The sequence below is a fragment of the Microtus pennsylvanicus genome, chromosome 10, assembly GCF_037038515.1.
Source record: "Microtus pennsylvanicus isolate mMicPen1 chromosome 10, mMicPen1.hap1, whole genome shotgun sequence".
NCBI classification, from domain to species: domain Eukaryota; kingdom Metazoa; phylum Chordata; class Mammalia; order Rodentia; family Cricetidae; genus Microtus; species Microtus pennsylvanicus.
Window position 1 is genome coordinate 48,358,493 of NC_134588.1, and position 25,018 is coordinate 48,383,510.

General features: G+C 36.5%; 1 protein-coding gene across 1 annotated transcript in view; it reads right to left on the reverse strand.

Annotated features, from left to right (window-relative positions):
- Positions 1–25,018, reverse strand: part of Xpr1 (xenotropic and polytropic retrovirus receptor 1) — a 145,029-nt gene that overhangs the window by 38,028 nt on the left and 81,983 nt on the right. Inside the window, exons 4-9 of the mRNA XM_075988290.1 lie at positions 23,432–23,655; positions 19,644–19,793; positions 19,309–19,392; positions 13,583–13,664; positions 4,668–4,858; positions 4,292–4,471 (exon numbers count right to left, since the gene is read on the reverse strand). Coding sequence (XP_075844405.1) covers positions 4,292–4,471; positions 4,668–4,858; positions 13,583–13,664; positions 19,309–19,392; positions 19,644–19,793; positions 23,432–23,655 — 911 coding nt within the window. The remainder of the gene's footprint in view (positions 1–4,291; positions 4,472–4,667; positions 4,859–13,582; positions 13,665–19,308; positions 19,393–19,643; positions 19,794–23,431; positions 23,656–25,018) is intronic.

Below are 25,018 nucleotides of genomic sequence, written 5' to 3' on the forward strand. Positions count from 1 at the left end.
GGCAGACTAGGGGAAATTGTTTCCTTCTGACACAAGACAAACCTCCATTACTCTTTTAATCGCCAGCCTCATCCTCAAAATCTGGATAGTCCAGAATGTTTCTATAAGAGAAGCAGATAAAGCCGGGCGGTGGTGGCACACGCCTTTAATCCCAGCACTCGGGAGGCAGAGGCAGGCGGATCTCTGAGAGTTCAAGGCCAGCCTGGTCTACAAGAGCTAGTTCTGGGACCGGCACCAAAGCTACAGAGAAACCCTGTCTCGAAAAACCAAAAAAAAAAAAAAAAAAAAAAAAAGAGAGAGAGAGAGAAGTAGATAAATGCAATGCAACAAGAAATAAAGGATGAAGGTACGAAACTACAAGATGTAAAAATAAAAAGAGGGAAGAGTAAATGTTAGTCATTTTAACAAAGACTTAAGTCTTTACTGTATGTCAAGTATGTACACGTGTAGATATAAAAAGTGATCCCAAAAGCTTAGAAGACCCACAGTCTAGTTGGGCAAATAAATGCACAGAGATACAATATAGCACCTCGTGGCAAATGTATCATAGAGACACATTAAAAAGGACACCCTAGAAAACAGAAGGGAACAAGCACTTCTGTCACAGGCAAGTCAAGAGGACAGACAGGTCATACTTAACTGACATTTATACACAGTCAACCTCATTCCAGATTTATCTGAATCCTCTTCCTAAATGAGTACCATGTAACTCTTCTTCTTCTCTACTAGCCAAAGTCTTCCAAATACTCTACCTCTACTCTGACTTTGATTAAAATGATAGATTCCCAGAGTAATAGCATTATGAAATCGAGAATTAATTCTGAATGTTTAGACAAATGCACAAAAAATATCACTGGTGGGTTATTGGTAAGCTACTGGCCTAGAATATTTGCAAATACTTTATGAGCTATCTTGGGCATGGGACCTAAGTCTACATGTAGAATCCATGATAGCTGAAGGTAAATATATACTATATGAGGTTACGGTTCTACTTCAAAAATTATTTTATGCATATGGATGTTTTGACTGCATGTATGTCTGTGCACTATGCGTGTGCTCGATGCTCTTGGAGGGAGAAGACAGAATCAGATCCCTTAGAACTGGAGTTACAGGCAGTTGTGAGCTGTCATATAAATGCTGTTACTAAAAAATGGGTCCTCTGGAAGGGCAACCTGTGCTTTTAACCACTGAGTCATCTCCTCGACCCCCAGGTTCATGTGAGTGTACACATGATTTTACTATAGAACTAAAGAAAATATTGGTTAGAAACTGATCTCTAAATAATATAATATAATTAAGGACTCTTATTTTAAAACTTTAGACAGGGTCTCTCTGTGTAGCTCTGGCTGTCCTAGAACTCACTCTGCAGTCCATGTTGGCCTTGAACTCACAGAGAGCCACCTGCCTCTGCTTCCTGAGTGCTGTGATTAAAGGCATGCATGCCACTGCCCAATTCTATTTTAAATCTTGAGCTAGCTTACTGGAAGAATAAGGTAATGTTACTGTTGGAAATCTGGAGCTTTGTTTATACTTTCTAATTGAAATTCTAGTTGGGGCAAATACAGATGTAGGAAAGAGACTAATGGATATAAATAGACTGTACTAGACTAGACATATTAATATTTCGGTAAGTTAGTATCTTAAAGTTCTTGAGCTTTTTTTTAAGGGATGGTAGCATTTGCCAATTTCATATAACTATGAATATAATATATATTCTCATATAACTATGAACATAAAAGCACTTTATTATTATGATCACATGACATATGTGTTTTCCACACTAAAAATTGGAGAGAAATAAGCATTTTACTTTGGATAAATCTTTAAAAAACAATTTCAAAGAAATATAGCTACAATGAAAACATTCTATTAATTTTCTGTCATACACTATACGGACTAATTGGATCAGTGAAGTTTGAATAAAATAAATATGTCAACTGAATTTAAATGACCTATACACAGTAATATTATTTGTTTTGGTAACAATACAACAAAAGCAACAAATCAGTGTTTCTTTCTACATTTCACTGCTTCTAAGAGTGCTCCTTACTAGTCTATGATTCCTTTTTATACATCATTGCTAGCCTATTCAATCAACCAATCTGCATTATTAACACACACTGCAGACACATACATAAACATCTACTCAACAGGGATCATTCTACTAATCAGAGGAAGTAGCCATGCATGAAATTGTGGCTTTCTACTTAAGTAAAGGATGCACTGGGGAATTGTGCACTTAGCACACAACATACACAACTACATCATCCTGTTATTGCACTGAGATTATTATAATAAGCTTCCTAAATCTTCCAAAAAAACCTCATTTAGAAATAATTTTATAGATAAACTGAAGAGGTGACTCAGTGGCTAACAGTACTTGCTGCTCTTTTGGAGGACTTGGGTTCAGTTTCCAGCACCCATATGGCAGCTCATAGCCATCTATATGTTCCAAGGATCCAATGCCACCTTCTAGTTTCTATGAGCACAAACCACACATACACATATTAAGGCACCCACATACATGAGATAAAAAAATAAACAAATCTTTAAAAAAAAAACCAATACTTTACAGAGATTTTTACATATATAGTTAATCTAAGAAAATATTTTTAATATATTCAAGAGATAAATGGCAGCTCTATTTCTTCTTCTCCCTCTAAAACCCAAACCACCTTCTCTAAAAGCATGCTGATGCTAGGTTCTGGTACATGCCTGTAATCCCAGAATTCATGTTCCAGAGGCAGGAAGGTTGCAAATTCAAGACCAGCCTGGTCTACAAATTAAAGTTCAGGTTAGCCTAAGCCAGCAAACACTTTATCAACTGAGGTACATCCTGAGCCCTGAGTTTTTGTTGTCTTCCCCACTCCTAAGAGGGAAAAAAGGAAGAATTTTAATTTGTAATAAAAATCTTGGTAGAAGGTAAGATTCTCGTAATAATATTCAACTTTGGAAAAGCCAAGAAAATTTGGCCATATTATTTTCTTCGTTGCTATAAGCATTCACTTTCATTTAAAACAAAACAAATAGGGGAAGAAAGCTGTGTTTCAGGTTTTTAGGTTTTAGGCAGTGTGCATGCGTGTGTGCGTGCGTGTAAGTTCAGACAGGGTCTAACTCTAAAATTCACTATGTAGACCAAGCTGGCCTTGAAGTTATGGCAATCTTCCTGCCTCAGCCTCCAGAATGCAGGGTTTACATGAATGAGCCACCAAGCGTAGTATGTTTCAGTTTTAAAATTTTAAACAAGTATTGCTAATCCCCTAGGGAAAAACAAAAGAAATAAAAATTATATTTTTCAGGGAGGTATGGTGAACAAGGAGAGGAAAGAATTACGGTGATTCATTTTAACCGCTATTCTTCCTTCTATTATCAGCTGTAATCCATCACCTAAGAAATATATACATGAGAACATTCTTAATTGACTTCAAAAATAAAGCCAGCTTCATTTAAGAGTGTATCAGATCCTCTCAGAACTACCTTTACACTATCACAAAATGACACAGCTATAATTTTCCAGGACATTCTCTATTCCACTGTTAAAAGATTTTGAGATCATTAAGAATTGGGCAAAGGCCAAGCACTGTGGCACACTTGCTATAACCCTGACTTGGGGCTAAGGCAGGAAAAGCATGACACTGAAGTCAGCCTGGGCTATAAAAGTAGACTCTACCTCAAAAAAGTGAATGCAAAATCATATAAAGAAAGAAGTTACTAAAACAAAAAATACAAGTTGGCTTCAAATTCAGCTTGGTGGAGAACCAATTGCTCCTAAAATAAAGGGCTTGGCTAACTAGTCACATCAACTGGACAATTAGGAACAATAGTATCACACCTTTAACAGGACAGGTTCAGGTTATGTTATGTAGTTGAGAATGACTGTGGACTTCTAATACTTCTGCCTTTATCTCCTAAGTACAGGGATTACACGAAGCCATTATGCCTGGCTTTCTTTTCTTTAGAAAGAAGCCAAAAGTTCTAAGTTCTACATACTAACACACTGATTAAATAACCTGTATAACAAAATAATAAATAATCATAATTTGCAAAATCAATTCACTATCTGGTCACTTGGAGGAAAAAAACCACAAAGCACTTTTCCAGAGCTGTAAACTTTCAAGGTTATCCAGTATCTGTCAAAACTATTTTTGCTCCTAAAGCTGGGCACCACTCATGTGGCACAATGTGAAGCACACATATGGGCTCTACAATTCAGCAGCCATGAGTGACCTTTGAGGGAGCCAATGACTAACAACACTACTCTAAAAATGTTGCACAAGCTTTCTAGACTTACCAGAAGTTTAAGCAGCCAAAATCTGGATTTATAGTAGAAAGTTTTGGTGGGGTTGATAAGAAAGAAGACCATAAATCCATAAAGGGCAAGTGGGTACACATATATAGGGATGATACTAATTGGAGCGAAAAAGCATGCCAGAAGGCTCAGGCACCATAATATCCCCAGGAATCCAGCAATCTATAAAGCACAGGGAACACAAAAAGAAAGAAAGTTACTTCTTATCATTATACAGAAAAACCTTTAATAAACAAAGGTAAGAAAAACAATAAAGAATCCAACAATCTTCAAGTGGAAGATGGACTTGAGTACTCATCAAGACTGCAAACTACATTCAGTCACTGCAAACTACATTCATGAGACTCTGCTTTATTACCTCAAAGAGATGCTGATGAGACAAATTGTTTCTTGGATTAAGTTCAAAGATGAGGACATGATTTACTCCAGCTTGTCTCCAACCGTACGTGTTGATGCCCAGTAGAAAGAGGAATTCAATCAGAAGAAAGCCACCCCGATATATTCTTATCAAGGGCCATACAATTCTATCTGTTTCAAGTTTAAATACGGCTGGAAAAAAATGTATTAGTTAGTTGTAAAATCTACAATGTTCCCTTTATTATCTTTTTTCTTCATTCTTTCAGACACAACCCTAGCAGGAGGTTTTCATAAAGAAAATCTGTATCTAGATTATTTTAAGAATCCAGTAAACTTGCCTTTAGATTCTTTCCTCTTCTGTCTCAGAGACTCTGCAGAATGCCATTAGAATAATTTTCTCCAAACTTGGTTTTTAATATGTTATTCCATTGTCCTATAAGTGTTTTATCTTGTTTTGATTTTAAGCTTTAGTATTACAGCGCTAAATGGCTTTGAAATGGTAAGACCAGTTTGTTTTCTTTGTTTGTTTGTTTTGAGACATGTAGTTTTGGCTATCTATACTGGAGTATGCTATGTAGACCAGGCTGGTTTTGAACTCTTGCTTCTATGTCCTCTGTGCTGTCATTAAAAGCATACAACATCAAGCCAGCCAGGTCTAAGACTAGTTTTGTCTTCTGGGGTTTTTCCTATGATACCTCCCTCTTCAACATTGCTTTCTCTAACATTAAACTGAATATAGTAACTTCTACCTCACAGAGTTATTAAAGAATGAAAAGATACAAAGCACAAGAAGACAATGTGAGAATTTAAATGTCATATAAATAGACAATAGTTGACACATATTGAGTGCTTAATATAGTGTTTAGCCTTATTCTTGGTGCTATTACATGTAACAATTAGTTTAATTCATTATAATTGTTCTCTAAGTTAAAAATTACTATGTCCATGTTGTCTGAGGAAACTGGAGCACAGACAGGTTAAGTAATTTGCTCAGGTTTACTGAGCTAGTATAGGACAGAGTTAAATGTAGCCTTTGGCTGACCTAGCCTCGACTCTACCTGCCTCTGTGGGGATTAATAGCATCACCACCATACCTGGTCGCAACCTACATAATTTTGTGCAAAGCTCATGTTCTCAAGTACTATATTGCTCATACGCCCATACAAACATTCAGTACCCTCATTATTTTACAGCTTTCCTAGAATTATATTGTTCAAACACCTTAGGTCTGCAAACTTAAGCTCTTAAAAAAAAAATCTAGTTTCTAACTTACTTTTTCCAAACTCATCCTACAGTACTCCCCAATGGCCAACCCCAATGAATTTCATCTTTTAAAAAAGTTATTTTTCCCATAATCTATAGTGTTCTTTTATTACATCTCTACAAATTTATATACTTACTTAATTTAAATAATGATTTATTATTTATCTTTGTAGTCTCTGCAGTATAAAAACATTTAATAACTTAAAAATAATGGGAGAAAAAGTGTTTGTTTTGGAATCAAATATTATATAAACTGCATATCAAATCCTAGTAGAATAAATTATTTAACTTAAGAGTTTCTAGTCCTCAGTTTCCTCTTGGTCAATGAAAATATTGTCTGTTCTCAGACTGGACTTGATCTCCAGTACTGCATAAAACTGGAATTATACATGCCTGTTATCCCAGGCCTTGGGAGGTGGAGGAAGAGGGATCAGAAGTACATAGAACTTTGCAGCCTGGACTACATGAGACCTATTTAAAAAACAAACCAAAAAACAAAAACAAACAACATACTTTCACATGCTTGTGACAGTTAAATGTGAAGAACACATCAAATGCCTAATGTTTGACTTTATCAGTATTTAGTACATTAGTTACATTAGTTTCTATTAGTTGCTAAGTAAAACATTTATACAACAAGTACTTATTAGATGTTTTTTACACCCAACATCATCCTAAGAACTGGGGATTCAAGTGAATAATAAACAAGATACCAAATTCCATTTAACTTCTATCTAACAGTATATGGTAAGGGAGATAAGAGTAAAATCAGCAGATAAAGACTCTCAGGAGATATACTTGCCTTAAAGAATGAAGACTGAACCCCTGGAATCTCTAGAGGACTCCAGGTAGAGAGAAAGTACAAGAAGCTTAGTGATAGGAGGCCAACGTCACTATTATGGGAAGGAACTAGAGATAAAGTTCCCAGCGACAAGACAAGGTTTTGTAGTACTTTGTTTAGATTTAAGTTTTATTTCTGATGTATGAACTAATAGAAGGTTTTGAATAGGTTAAGACCCAAGTAATCACTTTAAAAGACTGTCCTAGTTGCTATGTGACAATGAACCACAGAGTCAAGATTAGCTGGAAAATTAGAGTAGAAAAGCACATTTGTAGCTTTGCATCCTGAATCCTAAGCAAAGACCCCAGACATTACAATGACAGAAAACAAAGCATAGATTCCAAAGAAGCCACAACTGTAAGAGTTAGCAGTTTGGGCAAAGCTGTAGAATACAAGGTCATGAATGCAACATCAACACACAAAATTCAGTTGTGTTTATATGCATCAGCAATAAACAGACTGAAAATAAAATTACAAAACCAATTTTTAATTATAACAGTACCCAAAAGAATAAAACATTTAGTAGTAATTTTAACAAGGAGATGAGAGGCTCATATGTTGAAAGTGACAAAATATATAGAAATTAAAGTAGACTTAAGTATATAGAAAAAAAATGCCATGCTTATAGATTGGAAGATTTGATATTGTTAAGATGACAAGTCAATCAATACATTTAATTAAATCCCTGTCAAAATTCCAATGGTCACTTTATTTTCAGAAAAATAGAAGTCAATCAATGTTTTAGTGCTTAATATGCATAATTTCATTAATTTTTCACAGCAAAAAACCCCACATATCAGTTTTCTACACATTGAAGAAACAGTTAAATTAAGCCCCCCTGTTTAAGGACACAGGGATTTAATCCCAGTAATCTGGCTCTAGAGCCTGATGCACTTAACAATGTATCTAAGTTATATAGAAACTACCATGCATCTGTTAAACAAAACAAAATCAATAACCCAAACAGAAGCCTATTCGAAACCTTACAAAATTATAGTCCTCATGGTACTGAATCAAGTTGCCAAATAGGTTTCCCTTTTGTTGTGATTTATTTGTTATTCTTTTTATTAAGAATTTTACACATGTAAATTGTGATCAAAACACTAAGACTACTTAACGCTGCCTTTATGGACATGGGTGAAAGACACTACCGGAGCATGGGTAGCCTCTCTGGGAATACATCCCTGAAGAAAATACACTCAGTCCACCAGGAGCCATCAACTGCCAATGGATCCTCAGCCACAGGTGGGGTTTCATGACCTTTCCCCATTCCACGCTGGGGTTTTGAATGACCAAACCAGTTTTCCCTTTGCTAAAAATATTTAGGAATAAGGAATATGTATAAGAGAAAAGGCTCTAAATATAAAGGATGTAAGAAGCTTCCTACATTCAAATCCCTACCTCCTTCCCTAGAGGCTACCATGTTAACAGTTTTTCTATTACCTTCCAAGAAATTCTTCACATACTGAAAAATACCAAATAACTTTCAAAACAAAGCAACTAACCAACTACAATTAGCAGCATGCCATACATGGCGATCCTAAAGCTTATTTTTTTATTTACATTCTAGAGTGGTTATTTTTCTCATAAATACACACAAAAATCTAACTTATTTTCTAATGTAGGTGTTACACACTATAGAAGATAAAACAAATCTTAAGTACACAGTATGATAAATTTCAACAACAGTGAATCAGGACCCAGAATACAAAACCATGCCCAAAGGCCTGGCTTTACATCTTCTTTCCAGCCATGATAAGCACTCTTTTCTAACACTAATTTTTTTTATCTTCCTCAAAATTAAATAATATAACGTGTACTTTTGGTGTCTGGCTTCTTTTGTTTACTTTACAATGGTTAATTTTATGTTATATAAACCTCACTTCCATTTGCTTGTGAGATTCACTTATGTTTTTGCATGGGCTACATTTCAATCTTCTCACGGCTACATACTATTCCATTGGGTAAAGACATCTGCTATACTGTTGGTGAACATTTGGGCTGCTCCAGTTTGGGGACATTAACACAGAACAGTTACTAATGTTCTTGAATGTTTCCTGGTAGATATATGCACTCTTTTCTATTACTAGGCTTAATATACAGTCAGTTTTGGTAAATAGTGCCAAGTCATTCTCCAAGGTGCTATGCCTCCCTTTCATTTCCAGCTCAATCAACCATGATATGCCATTTTATATGGCAACACAACTCATTTGTACAGTTCACAATCAGTAGCTATATGAGCAGTTTCTAAGATGTTGCTGTTATAAGCAACATGACAATAAATAATTTCTTTACCTTGTAGGAGCCTAGGTTGTAAGCTAAATTTATAAAAAAACTAAAGTTAGTTAAAATCATTATCAAATTTTTACATATACTACCACATTATTTTCAAAAGAGATTTCAACCATCAATAGTCTTATTAATTCCAAGGGCTTAGTTTACAGCATTATATTACTGTAAATGGTAAACTAGTAAGTGAAATATGGCATACTATGATTATTTCAAATACAGCCAAGGTTTCTAGAAGAAAATTTTAAAAACCTATACAGCAAAAATTTCATTTTTATGAAACTAAAACTCTATATGTGTGATTTTTTTTCTGGCAAATTATTGACCACTGGGCCAAGTCCCCATGAGAAAGCACAGCAATTATGCACATAACTTTTATGTGAATGCTCTAAGAAAAGAATCGTGCTTGTACATGCATTACTACTGCTGCAATCCTCTGACTCTCAACACTGTTATCATCTGAGTACCCGGGGGAGATAAATAAGGATAGACAGCTGGCTTTATCTCTAGTTACCCTCCCCCTCATCAGTACACAGGAGGATCAAACAAAGAAGGGTTCTGAGGTTAGAACATAATACACAATGCTAAATGTATAAACTGCATGCATTTCAAAGGCCAAACTATCACAGTAATACAGTCTATATTTATTAAAACCTCAGCTTGATATAAATTAAGAAATAAAACATACAAACAAAAACCCTTTCCATTTAATTCACATGAAAAGAAAGACATTTGCTTCTTCACTTGTCTTAAGCTAGGGAGGATAAAATCACCACATACACCTTGGAAATTAGACAAGTAAATCCATTCATAAATGAGTAACAATATTTCCCTAAAGAGAGAGCCATGTGTGCAGTCTATACTTGGGATTGATGTGCTTCACCATATGTGCACTGCTCTCAAAGCTGGGCTTCACCCTGTTCTACTAACTGGCCCCTCTAATAACTCCCTCCCTCCTCCTCCACCTGACCAACTAAGTTACTCTCTTTCCTTCTCTGGTAATGCTTTTAATCCCACTAACTTAAAGGTCACTTCTTTCACAGTGTCTTCCCCAATAGTCTAATTAAGAAAATACTCAGTTGTCTCATTGTACTGTTTAGAAGTTTATCACCTTTCATACTTTTGAGGCAGGGTTACAGGTAGCTCGGGATGGCCTTGAACACTGACAACCTGGTTCTCCCAGTCCCACTGCTAAATGCTGACTACAAGTATGCTACACGCCTGTCTAAGAGATTGATTTCATCTGGTTTTGTAGTACTGGGGCTCTAACCCAGGAGTTCATTTATGATAGGCAAGCTTGCTGCTACTGAGCTACACAACTCAATCCCTCTGCTCCCCACAACTTTTTATATTTTAAGACTTGTGGGGATCAGGAATAGTTGGGAGATACATAAAAGTGACTTGTGGACAGGCTGGGGTTGTGGCCAGTGTGAGGGTCTGACTTTGGATCCTAGCAACCCACATAAAAAGCATGATTTTATAACATTAATCTATAATCCCAATGCTCCAGCAACAAGATGACAGGAGAATCTTGTGGGCCAGCCAGTCTGGCATACCAGAGGTAAAGAAATTCCTCCTCAAAACAAGATGGAATGATAGTGGATGTTGTCTTTTGACTTTCCACATGTGTAGTGGTATGTGGCTGTGCTTGAATCCACATTCATGCAACATACACAAACCTCAGATGTCAAAGCTACTTGTGGATGAACAAATAAATTCTCAAGTAATCCTGTAAGGTGTTGAGTTCATTTAATAGATGAGAAAACTGTTTTAGAAAAAGCTAAGGGTTGTCCACACAACCATAACAGCTAACAATGAATGGGGGACTGAAACTGAAACTCAGGCAGGACTTCCGTTCTCTTCATGGCAGCTAGTTTGATATTCTAGGTTGGGGTTTGTACTGCAGAATTTCCATATATTTTATATAAGTAGACTATAATTACCCTATATAAACAAACAGGTAACAAATTGATCATAAATCTCATCAATGTCACATTGTAAGCTATGAGTGCATAATACTTAGCAACTGGTGGAAAGGAGAACTCTTGGTGTTGTTGTGAGCCTAGCCTTTAATGGCAGAATCATCTCTCTAGCCAAAGAACTCTAATAATACAATGAAAACATACTGTCAATAGGCAAAGTTCATGTAAAAGCCTTTACAATTTGGGTTATAACTTTATAATGCAATAGGCAGTGCTGAAGAGAATGCAAGCAAGGAATAGTGAGTTCTGCACATCATTTAATTTCAACTCTTTATCTCTTCCATCCATTCAAATTTTCTCAAAATTTTTTGGAATTCTTCTTATGCTCCACATAGTGTTTCAGTACTAGAGATGAAAGCCCAGGCATTGAGAAGTTTGTTATCAAGTCCAAACATTGTTTACATGTTAGTGGGAAAGCAGAGACATAAATATATGATACCTGTCAGACAAACATTCTGAAGTAAATTAATGTAGGCTAAAGAAACAGAAAGATACAGAATAAACCGTTTTAGTGTAGGGTGACCAAGGAAGGTATCACTGAAGAGACAGGATTTGAATAGATGTTTAACTGAAGGGAAAGGAAATACAAACAGACACCCTTCATGGAAAAGAATCCCTTAGACAACAGATGTGTTTAAAGAATAGTAAATGAAAATGAGTACAGGAAGAAAGAAAGGATAGGAAGTAAGAAATGATAACTGCAATATCCTCGAAGGTCTTGTGTACTATGGTAAGGAATCTGAATGTAAGAGAATTCATAAATAGATTTTACATGGGGACATGGGCTGAGGAAAGAGAGGCTGAGGAAAGGAGAAACCACCCTCAACAAACTTGTGGTCAGAAGAGGGAAACACTGGATGCAAACAAAGAGACAAGTCCAGAAGACTATTGTACATTAATAGGAAATGGCTCTTGAGACAACGACAGTACTAATGGGTGTAGTGAAAGTGATCAAATTCAAACATAGTATGAAGACAGAGCAATAGGATTTCTTATATGAATTAGTGATTAAACATGAGGGATGTTGTTTGGGCCTTAAGTGTTGGCCAAAGCTCACATATCTTGGTAATGTGTCATGTGTGTGGGTTCCCAGCTCCTGCTGTTACTGGGAGGAGAGAAACTTGAAGAGGTCAGGCCCCGTTGGAGGAAGAAAGTCACTGGGAAGGACCCTTGAAGCCTGTACTAGAACATCCTCCCTCTCCAGTGTACACTTTCTGGCTTCCATTCAGTGAGAAATTTTGCACTCCAACACAGTCTCCACCATAATCTTCTGCCTTGCCACAGGCCTGAACTGACAGGGCCAAGTGATCAAGAACTAATATCTTTACATAAGCCAAAATAAATCTTTCTTCTTTTTAAGTTGATAATTTCAGCCAAGACAGAGTAAATAGGAACTAAAAGGTCTGGGCTCTATTTGGGGGACTTAAAAAAATCAAGGGTCCTTTTGTCTACTTAAATGGGAAATGAGTATTAGATCTCCAAACAGCATTAGATTTTTTTTTTCAGAGAAGAGAGGATATATACTTGTGAGCCATTAGCATATAGATAGTATTTGTAGCCATAGGCTTGAATAATTTGCCTAGATAGGAAATGAACATAGACAGCAGATATGTGAGAATTGAATATATTGGGACTACCTAACATTTCAATGCCACAAAGAATAGCATGGTTTGGGAAAGAAATACTAAAGAAATAATGGGGAAAATAACAGGTGTGGCATTTGAAGCTTTTCAAGCAGTGATAATGTGAAATGCTACTGAAGGGCTCTATAAATTCTTGGGTGAGCTTAGGAAGCCTATCTACACATTATGTAGCCGAGGAAATCCTTGAATTCCTGATCTTTGTGCTTCTCCTTCCCAAATGCTGGGATTATCAGTATGTGTTACTATACTTAGTTTTATGTAGTGCTGGGGACTGAACACAGGACTTCATCCATGCTAAACATACATTCTATTCCCTACTTTGAAATTTCACTGAATTGAAAACTACAAAACCAAGCATGCAGAGCAGTTATAAGCAGCTTTGGAAAAACATGAGGTGGCAGGGTCTCTATAAGAAGTAAATAAGGTTTATTGGATGAACTTTGTAACATATTTATCTTCATCTATGACCAAGGAAACAAGTTCTTAAATTAATTACACTTTTTACTTAGTGTGTGTTTGTGTGTGTGTGTGTGTACCATGTCATACATGAGGAGGTCAGGGACAGTTTGTGGGAGTCGACTTTCTTCTTCCACCATGTGAAACCTGGGATCAAACTCATGTAGTCAGATTTGGCAGCAAGCATCTTTACCCACTAAACCATATCACTGGCCTAAGCTTAAGTTCTCGACAATTGAACTCTAAAAATCCTGAAGACTAGAAAATGATAGTAAATAAGAGGTCAATGTTTTAAAAAATTATACCCCAAAGGCTACAAACAACTTTCTAAAACCTTGCACTTCTTTCAGTAGAATTGGTAGATATATGCTTGATTCTTTATAAAAGGGCAGAATATGACATAAACATAGTAAGACCAAATGGTTAAAAAGTTAAGAATTACCTGCAAGCACGAGGGTAATATTTAACACAAGGAATATTCCACAAAATAGGCCAACTCTAAAAGTAGTCCATGCTGGCGCAGGCTGTGAACATAAAACAGAATTTTGAGTAAAAGATATCAAACATACATGTAATACATGCTATAGTATAGTAACTTAGTAGTATGACCCCAAAAGTTCTACAGTGAAAGTATATTTTATTATTTTAACTTTTATAACTTCGAAGCAGAGGATCATTTACACCCCATCATTCTATAAGTAGAATAGGGACACTATTGAGTTATTTTACAGAAATCTGCATTGTAGGGCTGGGGAGATACTCATACAGTAAAGTACTTGTTGTGTTGGTATGAGGTCAGACCCCAGCAACCACATAAAAAGCCAGGCAGATCCCACATAAAAAGCTGGGGACAGAACATGTTTGTAATCTCCATGCCAGGTGGGCAAAGACAGATTCCTGCAGCTTGCAGGCAATGAGTTGAGATAAACCGGTGAGCTCCTGGTTCAGTCAGAGACTGTCTCCAAAAACAAGTTGGAAAATGACTAAGGAACATACACACATGCACAAGCACACACATGCATGCACGCACGCACGCGCACGCACACACACGGGGTGGTGGAAGGGAAAAGGGAAGAGAGAGACAGAGAAAAGAGAAAGAGACAGAAATAGGAGTCAAAATAAGATGGTAATTTTAGACTTCAGATGAACACACAGAAGTACGTTGAGTGATTTAGAATGCAATTTAGTTTTTATAAAATTTATCTCTACATTTCTTAAGTTAGAATTACTCAATTAGAGATTACTTTTTGGTACTATGAATGATGAAAGTCAATGGCAAAAACAAGAATACTTACTTTCTGATAATATGTTATGCTCTTATACTGACAAAAACTTAAGTGAAAAATTTTAAACATTTACTTATTCTTTTATTTATATATATGCATGTCTGTGTGAGTTTATGTGCATCATGTATGTGTGGGCACCCACAGAGGCCATATGACATCAGATCCACCTGCAACTGGAGTTTTGAGTTTCCTATATAGTTTCCTGGAAGCCAAACTTGGGTCCTCAGCAAGAACAATAAGCACCCTAACCTCTGGGCCATCTCTCTAGCCCCTTAAATGCAACATTTTAAGCTATACTAGTTATTAAGAGATTGGGCATATTAAAACCTCCAGTGCAATGGACTTATAATTATATCTTTATTATAATTTGATTTTATTCACATTCAGAGGGACTAGTTTGGACCTATGCTGGTTCCTTCCCTGTCTGGCTGGATTTGGTGAGCTCCCATTAGCTCAGGTAAGCTGTGTCCCCATTATGGTCTTGACCTCTCGGCTGATAATCTCACTCCTCCCACTCTTCAACTGGACTTTGGGAGCTCAGCCCAGAGCTCTGCTACGGGTCTCTGCCCCTGTTTCCATTAATTGCTGGATAAAGGTTTTATTGTGATACTTAAGATATTCATCAGTCTGACTACAGGACAAGGTCAGTTTGGGAACCCTCTCCTCTGTTGCTTAGGGTCTTAGCTGGGGTCATCCTTGTGGATTCCTAGGGAATTTCTCTAGTGCCACGTTTCTTGCTAGCCCCATAATGGCTCCCTCAATCAAAATATCTTTCCTTGCTCTCATCTCTGTCCTTCCTCCATCTCGAATATCCCATTCCCTCAAGTTCTCCCCCTTCCCCTTCCACCCTCACTTCTTCCCCCACACTCATGCTCCCAATTTTTATCAGGCGCTTCCCCTTTCCAGGTGGGTCTATGTATGTTTTCTTAGGGTTCACCTTGTTACTTAGCTTCTCTAGGATCATGAACCATAGGCTCGTTATCCTTTGCTTTACAGCTAGTATGAGTGAGTACATACCATGTTCATCTTTCTGGGTCTGGGTTACCTCACTCAGGAAGGGAAAAAATTTTATTTTATATCTATAACTGACCTTAAATTACTTTTTCTAAAGCAAATAAAAAATTCCTTAGATTTTAAATATAAAAGGATGAAGGACAGATAGACAGACTCACAGCTTTCTAAAGTGGTGAAGGGTGAGAGGTCACACCTTTAATCCCCCCACAAGCATCAAAACCCCCTTTACTTGTCACAGGAGGTATCTGTATTGTCAGTTTCTGAATGAAAGCATCTAGGAAATGGTAATTTATCTTCTCTTAAAAGCTACAGAAATTGCACAATACACTCTATTCATAAAAGAATGTACACCATATATTTAGAATGTTGGAAATAGCTGGTAAAGTGAACATATATGGTATCTATCCTAATCTTTAGATACCATCCTACCCTGAAGTCCTTCTCTCTCTCATCACATACCTTCCTTCCTGGCCAGATAACCGCTTCTGTGTTTTCTGCAGGATTGTCTCCTCCAAGCACACTTTTAAATGCTTTAGTTTTTTAAATTAATTTTTTCCATTTTAAATTATTATTCTGCTATAAATAGTATAATAAACTACATATACTTAATGTACACAACTTCTGTTGGTTATGATGTTTTTATGGTTTTTTTCTTTATCTTTTAATCAGTTTGACTGTGATGTATCTATTTTTTTAAATATTGTTTTATTGAATACACTGGCATACAATGAATTAAACACACTAAATTATTTTACTTGATAAGATATTATAAGATCTAATATATAGAGATATTTATGAAATCACAACCATAATGAAGATGATCAAGACAATATATGGAGCAAAGCATTGTGGTACATGTCTATATTCCCAGCATTTCAGGCAGAGGCACCAGGTGTTCAAGGTCACCTTAGCTACGTAGTGAGTTTGAGGTCAGTCTGGGCTATAGAAAACCTTGTCTCAAAAAAAAAAAATACCCTAACACAGTCACTACTCCTAAGAGTTTCCTTATGCCCCTTTGTTGTCTTTCCTTCCTGCCCAAGCCTCCCTGCCCCACTTCCAGCTTGATTGGCAACAAATGCTATGCTTTTTGTCAGTTTACTGGTTTACATTTTCCAAAATAGTAAGTAAATAGAGTCAGATAGTATATACTTTAAAAAAAAAGTACCTTCTCTCTCTCTCTCTCTCTCTCTCTCTCTCTCTCTCTCTCTCTCTCTCTCTCTCTCTCTCTCTCTCTCTCTCCTCCCTCCCTCCCTCCCTCCCTCCCTCCCTCCCTCCCTCCCTCCCTCCCTCCCTCCCCCTATGTATGGCATGTATCAACAAAGTATTTTTCAGGCTGAGAAGATATATAGTACAATTGTTTATCCACTTACCTACTGACAGAAGCAGGCTGTTTCCAACTTTAGGCTACTACAAATAAAGCTGCTATGAACACTTATTTAGAAGACTGCTTTGTGGACATATACTTGCATTATTTTAGATAAGTATCTAGGAATATAATAGCCAGTCATGTGGCAGATATACATTTAACTGTTTAGGAAATTCCCCAACTATATGCTAAAGGGTTATATAATTTACCCCACTAGCAGCATATGAGATGGGATTCTGGTCCTCCAATCACAGGCATGGTCAATCTCTGAATTTTGGTTATGGTTACTGTTAGTATTTCTCTGGTTTTAATTTGCATGTCTTGACAGGACACTGGAGTGGAACACCTTGCCATGCTCCCATTCTCCACTTAGACAGCTTTGATGACACTCAGGTCATTTTCTCCTTGCTAACTATTGGAGTTCTCTATATGTTCTTGGTAAAATATGCGTTTTACTAGACATGTTTTATAAATATTTTCTACCAGTTTAATATTCTTCATTCTCCTTAACAAGGTCTTTTGAAGATTTGTGTTTAACTTTGATGAAGTGCTTTTGATGTCATTTCTAAAAAGTCTTTGAGTCATCGAAAGTTGCTAAGACTGTCTCCTATATTTCCTTCTAAAATTTTGTTTTAGGTTTAACTTAGGTCCATGTTATGTCTAGAAATACCTGGTATAAAATATAAATAAAGGCTTGTGCTTTCTTTTTGTATAGAGAATCCAACTGTTGAATTGTTGAAAACATTATACTTCCTCTACTAGCATGCTTTATGCCTATATTGAAAATTAGTTGCATATATATCTTTGCATATTTTTAGATTCTATTCTGCTCCTTTAAAGTGTCTGCCTATCTTGACTCTACTGCAGCTTTTTTATACCATGTATTAGTAATATTTTAACCTTTAATTTGTTTCAAAGATGTACTAGTTTAAGTTTTTTGCATTTCCATGCATTTTAAAGTTAGCATACCAATTTATATACACACACACACACACACACACACGCAAGCACGCACGCACGCGCGCGCGCACACCTCATACCATATCCTGACTGAGATTATTTTAGATGGATTATGCTATACTGAAATTAAAAAAATAGTTTCCTAAAAGCACTGAGCTTACTTACATAATAAACCCATCCATAATTCAATTGGCTCTCACTTAAGTGATCTGTAGTTTATTTCAGCAATATTCTGTAATTTCCAATGTAAAAATCTTCAGCTCTTTTCCAGGACTATTATTACTGAATTTCTTATTTCTGTGGCATTATTGGTAAAGTTTTGACTTTTAAGTGTACTTGATGTGCAGGCATACACTTGATTCTTTGTAAACTGGTGCTGCATTCTGCAAGCTTGCTGACTCCCTGATTAGCTTAGTACTATACAAATCACTGGATTTTCTACAGAGATCATCAATTTACTAATAATAAACAAGCAAGCAAACAACAAAACCTCTAGTATTTTTATCTTTCTTTCTAACCTGAATACCTTCTGTCTTTTTCTGATGTTATCACACTGGCTATAATCACCAGGAAAAGGTTTAATGACAGTCCTAAGACTGAATATACAAATTGTTCCTGGTCTTGTGAAGAAAGTGTCAGTGTTTTACTGTTAAGTATGACATCAAGTCTAATTCTTTTTAAACATTCCAGTTATTAAGTTATAGAAGTTCTTTATTATTAATTTCAATACATTGTGATCACAGAAAATACTCCATGATAATTTTTTAATTTATTGAGACATGCTTTATGTGACAAAAGATATTTATATAGCATTTAATAAGCCCCTCCTCTCTTTTGCAAGGGGTATAACTGCTATTTTGGAAAAAGCTATATGGTAGCCCAGTACATCTAAACTTCTCATATCATGAACAACAAAAAACTTCGTCTTAGTTGATGAGGCAACTGTCAAGAACCAAGTGTGTATAAGAGCAAATAGGAGAGGGAGTTGAGGAGAAGCATTAAGAGATAGGTGTAAGATACTGCAAATCATTATGATTTGCATCTAATTTTTAGCTTGCATCTATTTTTTCCTTCCTTCTTTCTGTTCTCTGACATGGGTCTTATGTAACCCAGGCTGGCCTTGAACTAATGGTTATTCTGCCTTCCCCTCCTAAGTACTGGATTAAAACATATGCCGCCATGCCTGAATCTATTTTTTTTTGTAATGAGAGAAACAATAATATCAATTACTTAAAAAATCTGGCTTAAAAATTCAAGGTAATGACAACAGTCAACAACAATGCTGTGTTAATTATTAAGTATGAAAAAAAAGAAAGCCAGGCAGTGGTGGCATACACCTTTAATCCCAGCACTTGAGAGGCAGAGGCAGGCAGATCTCCGTGAGTTCGAGGCTAACTTGGTCTACAAGAGCTAGTTCCAGGACAGGCTCCAAAGCTACACAGAGAAACTCTGTCTTGAAAAACAAACAAACAACAAAAAAAAAAAAGAAAGAAAGAAAGAAAGAAAAGAAAACGAAACAAGCCACTAGAAGTTGATACTAACCTGAGCCGCTCCCAAAGGAGGGACACGCAATCGCTTCATAGCCTTTTGTCTGTCACCATCTTCAAGTTCATTGGTTACTACAGCCTAGAAAGATGAATTGTCAAGTTTTGATATAAATTATTCTAAATAAAAGCAATACATATAAATACACATGTGTATAATGTTCTGATAGCCTCTTCATAAATATACTGATAAAGCAAAAAGAAAGAGACCTCAATAAGAGCACAGGTATTCTAAACCAACAATTTATAAAAGAACAAAAATAGTGAATTATTTCTTTAAAATACATACAAATGATACTGAACATATACGGCAAGCAAGCAGAGGTGTTGTACCTCAGTCTCAGAAATGAGCTGGTTGATTTTCTTGCATGTATAAAATGGGGCCACCTCTACATGAGCCACTCGCCAATCTGCCCCACGAGATGTTTCCAGAATCTTGTCGTGCTTTTTAAGGATTTTTCGAAACCCTGTAAAATTCAGATTCTATAGGAAGAAAAGATAAATGCAATTATCATTCTACGATCATTAGAGAACATTAAAATAATGAAGCAGCAGACATCAACAGAGTTGACTGAGTCAAAACTGAGAACCCTGGGGAACAGCAGCACCTCCTAGAAGCATTCACTGCTACCAGGATAAGGTTCTCCTGTAACTTACTGGTTCCAAGGTAGAATCCTACTGGAAACACAACTCAGTTTCTTCCAAGTAAATTAATGAAAATTCTAAGCTCAGAACATTTTCATTCCCAACTTCCCACATATAACCATTTTAAAATAGGTTGTTTTCCTGCTTTGGCCAAAAGAGTATTTTCAGAAAATGTTTTTTGCATTTATCATGCACTGAACCCATCTGCTTTAACCCTCTGCTCTTTGAAGGGTGGTGAAGAGTGTGGTTTCACTCCTCCAGGCATGTACAACGGACACTTCTCTAGTTCTCTTGACTGTTTTTCCTTTCATCCTCCTCCATTTAGGGATGGAAGTAAGCAGTCAGCAGAAAAGAACCGTTGCACAGGGCAGGTGACAATGGGTAGGAGCTTGGCATTCCTTCAATTTCTATAAAATCAAAATACTGTATTTTCCTACACTCTCACCTTTATTTGTTTGCCTATCATCTGAAAGGCAGGAAAACACAGATTTGCAAGTCTAGATGAGATCTACCAACCGGAGGCTGTCTGTATTTGCTGATAAGGTTTCTTGCTCACTTGTTAGAATCTATTCCTCATACCATAATGGATGATCATGAATCTTCTTGGGTACAGTAGACAGCTCAACTTAGAAACAGGTGTGAGTGTGTGTGTGTGTTCATGCATGTGTGTGGATGCAGAGGTGACCTTGAGCATCATATTCTATAGCTCTCCACCCTTGCTTACTTTCTTCAGACAGGGTCTTTCACCTGGAGCTCACCAAATTTGGCCAGACTGACCCTAGATATCCTCTTGCCTTCCTCCCCAGTCCTGGGATTATAGGCCAGAGTAGTCAAAACTGGCCCATTTACTTGGATGCTAGGAATCTGAAGTCAGGTAATCCTTGCAGCTCCACAACAGAACTTTTAGAAACACTATTGAGGCTGCAGAGATGAGCAGTTAAGAGCCTTGTTCTTGCAGAAGACCTGGGACCTAGGTTGGATCCCTAGTTTACAACTGTCTGTAACTCCAGTTCCAGGGCATCCAAAGCAGCATTTTTGTTCTTTTGTTTGTTTGTTTGTTTTTTAACAACACAAAATAAGCTGGAAATATGGATATTTTCTATTACTTTTTTAAGATTTATTTTTATTTTTTATATATATGTCTGTGTAAATATCACACACAGACAGGTGCCCATGGAGGCCAGAAGAGGACAACAACAACCGACAGTTGTGAGCATAGTGACAGGGCTACTGGGAAATAAATTCAGGTTCCCTAGAAGAGCAGCAAGTGCTCTTAACAATTGAATTCTTTCTCCAACTCACAAGGTTAATACTTTAAAATCTGTGGGAAAGCATTTTGTTTCTTTTAAATATTTAGTTACTAATATGAATTTCCAAAAAAAAGAATCAAATTATAAAGCTTTGGGGAAAATGTCAAAAAAGGGTCCTAGGTATGTAGATAATGATCCTGGCACTTAGGAGGCTAAGGTAGGAGGATGTCAAATCAGCCTGGGGTATATAAAAGAAACAAAGGACTTATCATTTATTTCTCTTATGTTATTACTTTTCTGCTGAATTATTTCTCAACTGGGTTCTTCTTTGAATGACAAACTACTAAATTATCAAAAAAAAATGAAAGCGATGGGAAAAGCATACTTAGTAATAACTGAGGGGATTTCTAGTACTTTGCATTTTAAAATTGCAACACTTCAGGAAAAACCTTTTTATTTATTATTTTGAGACAGAGTCTTAAAGTTTACACAAGCTGCTTTCAACTTTGTGTTCGTGAGGATGATCTTGAACTTTAGATTCCTTTGTCTCCATCTGCCTAGCAGCCAGAATTAGAGGCATGTGCCTCCACACCCAGTTTTTATGCAGATCCAACCCAGGTTTTCATGCCCGCTGGCAAGCACTCTACAAACTAAGCTGTATCACCAGTCACTACAGGTAAAACTTTTCTTGCATAACTTTTACTTTTTAGATGTTCTATCATCCTGCAAGGTGCTAATCATTCATTTTAAGTTATATTAGAGAATAAAATGCAAAGTAGTACATCAGACCAGAGATGTAAATGTTTATTATTGAACATAACCTGTTTATTATCTTTCATAACAATTATATAAACAAACTTATAACAAATTACAAATAAATGAATACCCTAACATAGGGCTAATGGATGTTCACATTTTTCATACTGGGTGTAAAAACTATTGAGTGCTATAACAGCCTATATATGTAACCTTTACACATATCTAGCATGATCTAAGTTCTTTATTTTTGATATGGTTATACTGTATTCTGTGAATAATAAAATTGTGATGTGGGATTCCCCTCTGTATGCTATGAATATATTTTATTACCATTGGTTAATAAAAAGCTGCTTCGGCCTATAGCAGGGCAGAATATAGCCTGGCTGGAGGAGATATAAAGAGAGTGGGCGGAGTCTAAGAGATGCCATGTAGCTGAAGGAGAAATATGCCAGAACAGAACCTTACCCAGTAAGCCATAGCCTTGTGGTGATACACAGATTAATAGAAATAGGCTAATTTATACACAGATTAATAGAAATAGGCTAATTTAAAATATAAGAGTTAGTCAGTAAGAAGCCTGAGCTAATAGGCCAAATAATGTTGTAATTAATATAGTTTTTGTGTGATTATTTGGGTCAGGGCGGGTGGGAAACGAAAGGAACAGTCTCTGCTTACAAAACTGGGATTCTTTTGGTAGCAAGCTAAAATGTTCAGCTCTTTTGTTTTATTATCGCAAACTTGCAAAAATGTTAGCTGTGCAGTTGCTTTTCTTTTCTTAATGTCTGCCTCAGAAAGATCCAATGCTTTTCTGAACTTTAGCTATGCATTAGGAATATAAAGACTACACAGCCAACATTTTGATAGACATTTATTTTTATTCACCACTATAAGAGCTTCCTTCAAATAGTAGGCAAACTGCTATTCTCTGAGCCAAAGGTACCCATAAATAGCATATGAATTGTTTTTTTAACTAAGTGTATATGTGTGTGGAGACTTGAAATTGGTGGTATTTTTCTCACTTGCTATCCCCTCTTTATATTACTGAGGCAGGCTGTCTTGCTGAGTCAAGAGCTCTCCGCTTCTGCTAGTCTGGCTAGCCATATTCTCTGGGAATTCCCGTCTCCTTCCTGTATGTGTAAATTACAGGTGGCTGCCATGCCTGCCTGGCTTTAACATGGGCTCTGAGAACTTGAACTCTGGTGCTCGCACTGCTATCTCCTCCGCCCTACAAAAGTGTGTGTGTGTGTGTGTGTGTGTGTGTGTGTGTGTGTGTGTCTTAAAAACTATTAGCTTTGCTAATAGTTTTAATCCTTCTAATGCATGGTTTTTGGACAACAAAGACATCTACTTGAACAAGAACCCCAAGAATAAAGACGATGTCACCTCTAGGGGACTCTGTGTAGATCAAGGTAATTCCACTTACTGGAGTTTACTTTAAAATGCCACTCCCTAGGGTAATCTAAGCACCTGATAGTTCTGCAGCAGAATGAGGCTGAGGTAGAACTCGCTGAAGGCCAACTTAAGGTCTTTAATATTCCTATGTTGGACACGCTCCTCATGGGACAGGTGGAAGACTGGCTTTCTGCGTTGTCGCAATGTAGTGACACCAATGCTTTCTTTCTGTGCATCCAGTGAAGACTGAAGCTCATTCTGAAGTGTAGCAAACCTGCGCTGAGCCTCTGCCAGCTTCTCTGTAAGAAAAGGGCATTGTCCAATCAGGTTAAAGATATACATGTGAACAAAACACCCAAACATAGAAAAGCTTTTTAAAAATCTAAAAATAAAACAAAGTATACTCATCTTCTAATCTTATATAAAAAAGAAGTGACAAGTGCTCTCAATTTTGAATTGTTTTTGTTTTTACTGAATTCTAATTTTTTTGATTATACTAATTTTCTTCCCTAGAATTTCTAGGAAAAATATTACACATGATATGTAGAACCAGATGGGAGAAAACATTTTGGCACAACATCTGTACATTCTACCTCATACTTTACTCTCTGCAAAACTGTTACTGCTCCTATTTTCATAGATTAAAGAAATGTGCAGTCACTAAGAGTGAAAACATAAAACAGTACAAATATTATGAATTTGGAAAACAAACACAGAATTTACCATATGATCAGCAACACCCATGCTAGGTATATATGTAAGAGAACTGAACATAAGGTATCCACAGAAAACCTTGCATACAATATAAACAAGTTCTTATACCAGCCAAATATCTATCAAGTAATGAGTGGATAAACAAAAGGTAGTGTGTGGATATACAAACACATACAAAATGGAGTATCAGCCATACAGAAGAGTAAGTATCAATTTACACTACAACGTGGATAAGCCTTAAAGGTGGCAGACAACCCCACCCCCAAGTATGATATGACTCCACTTAGATGAACTGTCCAAAATAGGGAATTAGCAGCTGGCAGTAGCCAGGGAAAGAGAAGGTAGAGTTACTGCTAGCAGGAATAAGAAGCAGTATGCCTTTGAGGAATGACAAGAATGTTCTGGAATTAGATAGTGATGATTTTACAATATCGTGACTATACTTAAAATTACATATTATAAAATAGTAAACATTGGGGCTAGGGATATAGTCCAGTTATTAAAGTGCTTCCCTGCATGCATGAAGCCCTAGGATTTAACCCCAGTATCTAAATAAATAAATTAAGTTTTCTTTTATGTATCTTATTTTAAAAGAGCTCTATATAAGATATATTTCTGAAGACCCAGCAAAAGGGCCAGAGGGACTTGCTGCAAAAGTCTGACAGCCTGAGTCCAATCCCTAAGACCCACATTGTGGGAAGAAAGAACCAAGTCCCCCAAATTGTAATCTGGCCTCCACAAACACACTGAAGCATACAAGCAAACACTAAATAAATGTAATTTTACAAAATGTTTAAAGAAATGTTCCTGTGTTTACAACTTCATACACAAACAGAAGTAGAATCAAAGCTCTGATTGCCGTATTTCCCATTGTACCTCAACATTTCTCTAAAGCAGGTACTCCAAACAGACTAAAACTAAAAAGATATGTGTTAAAAACTAGACTGT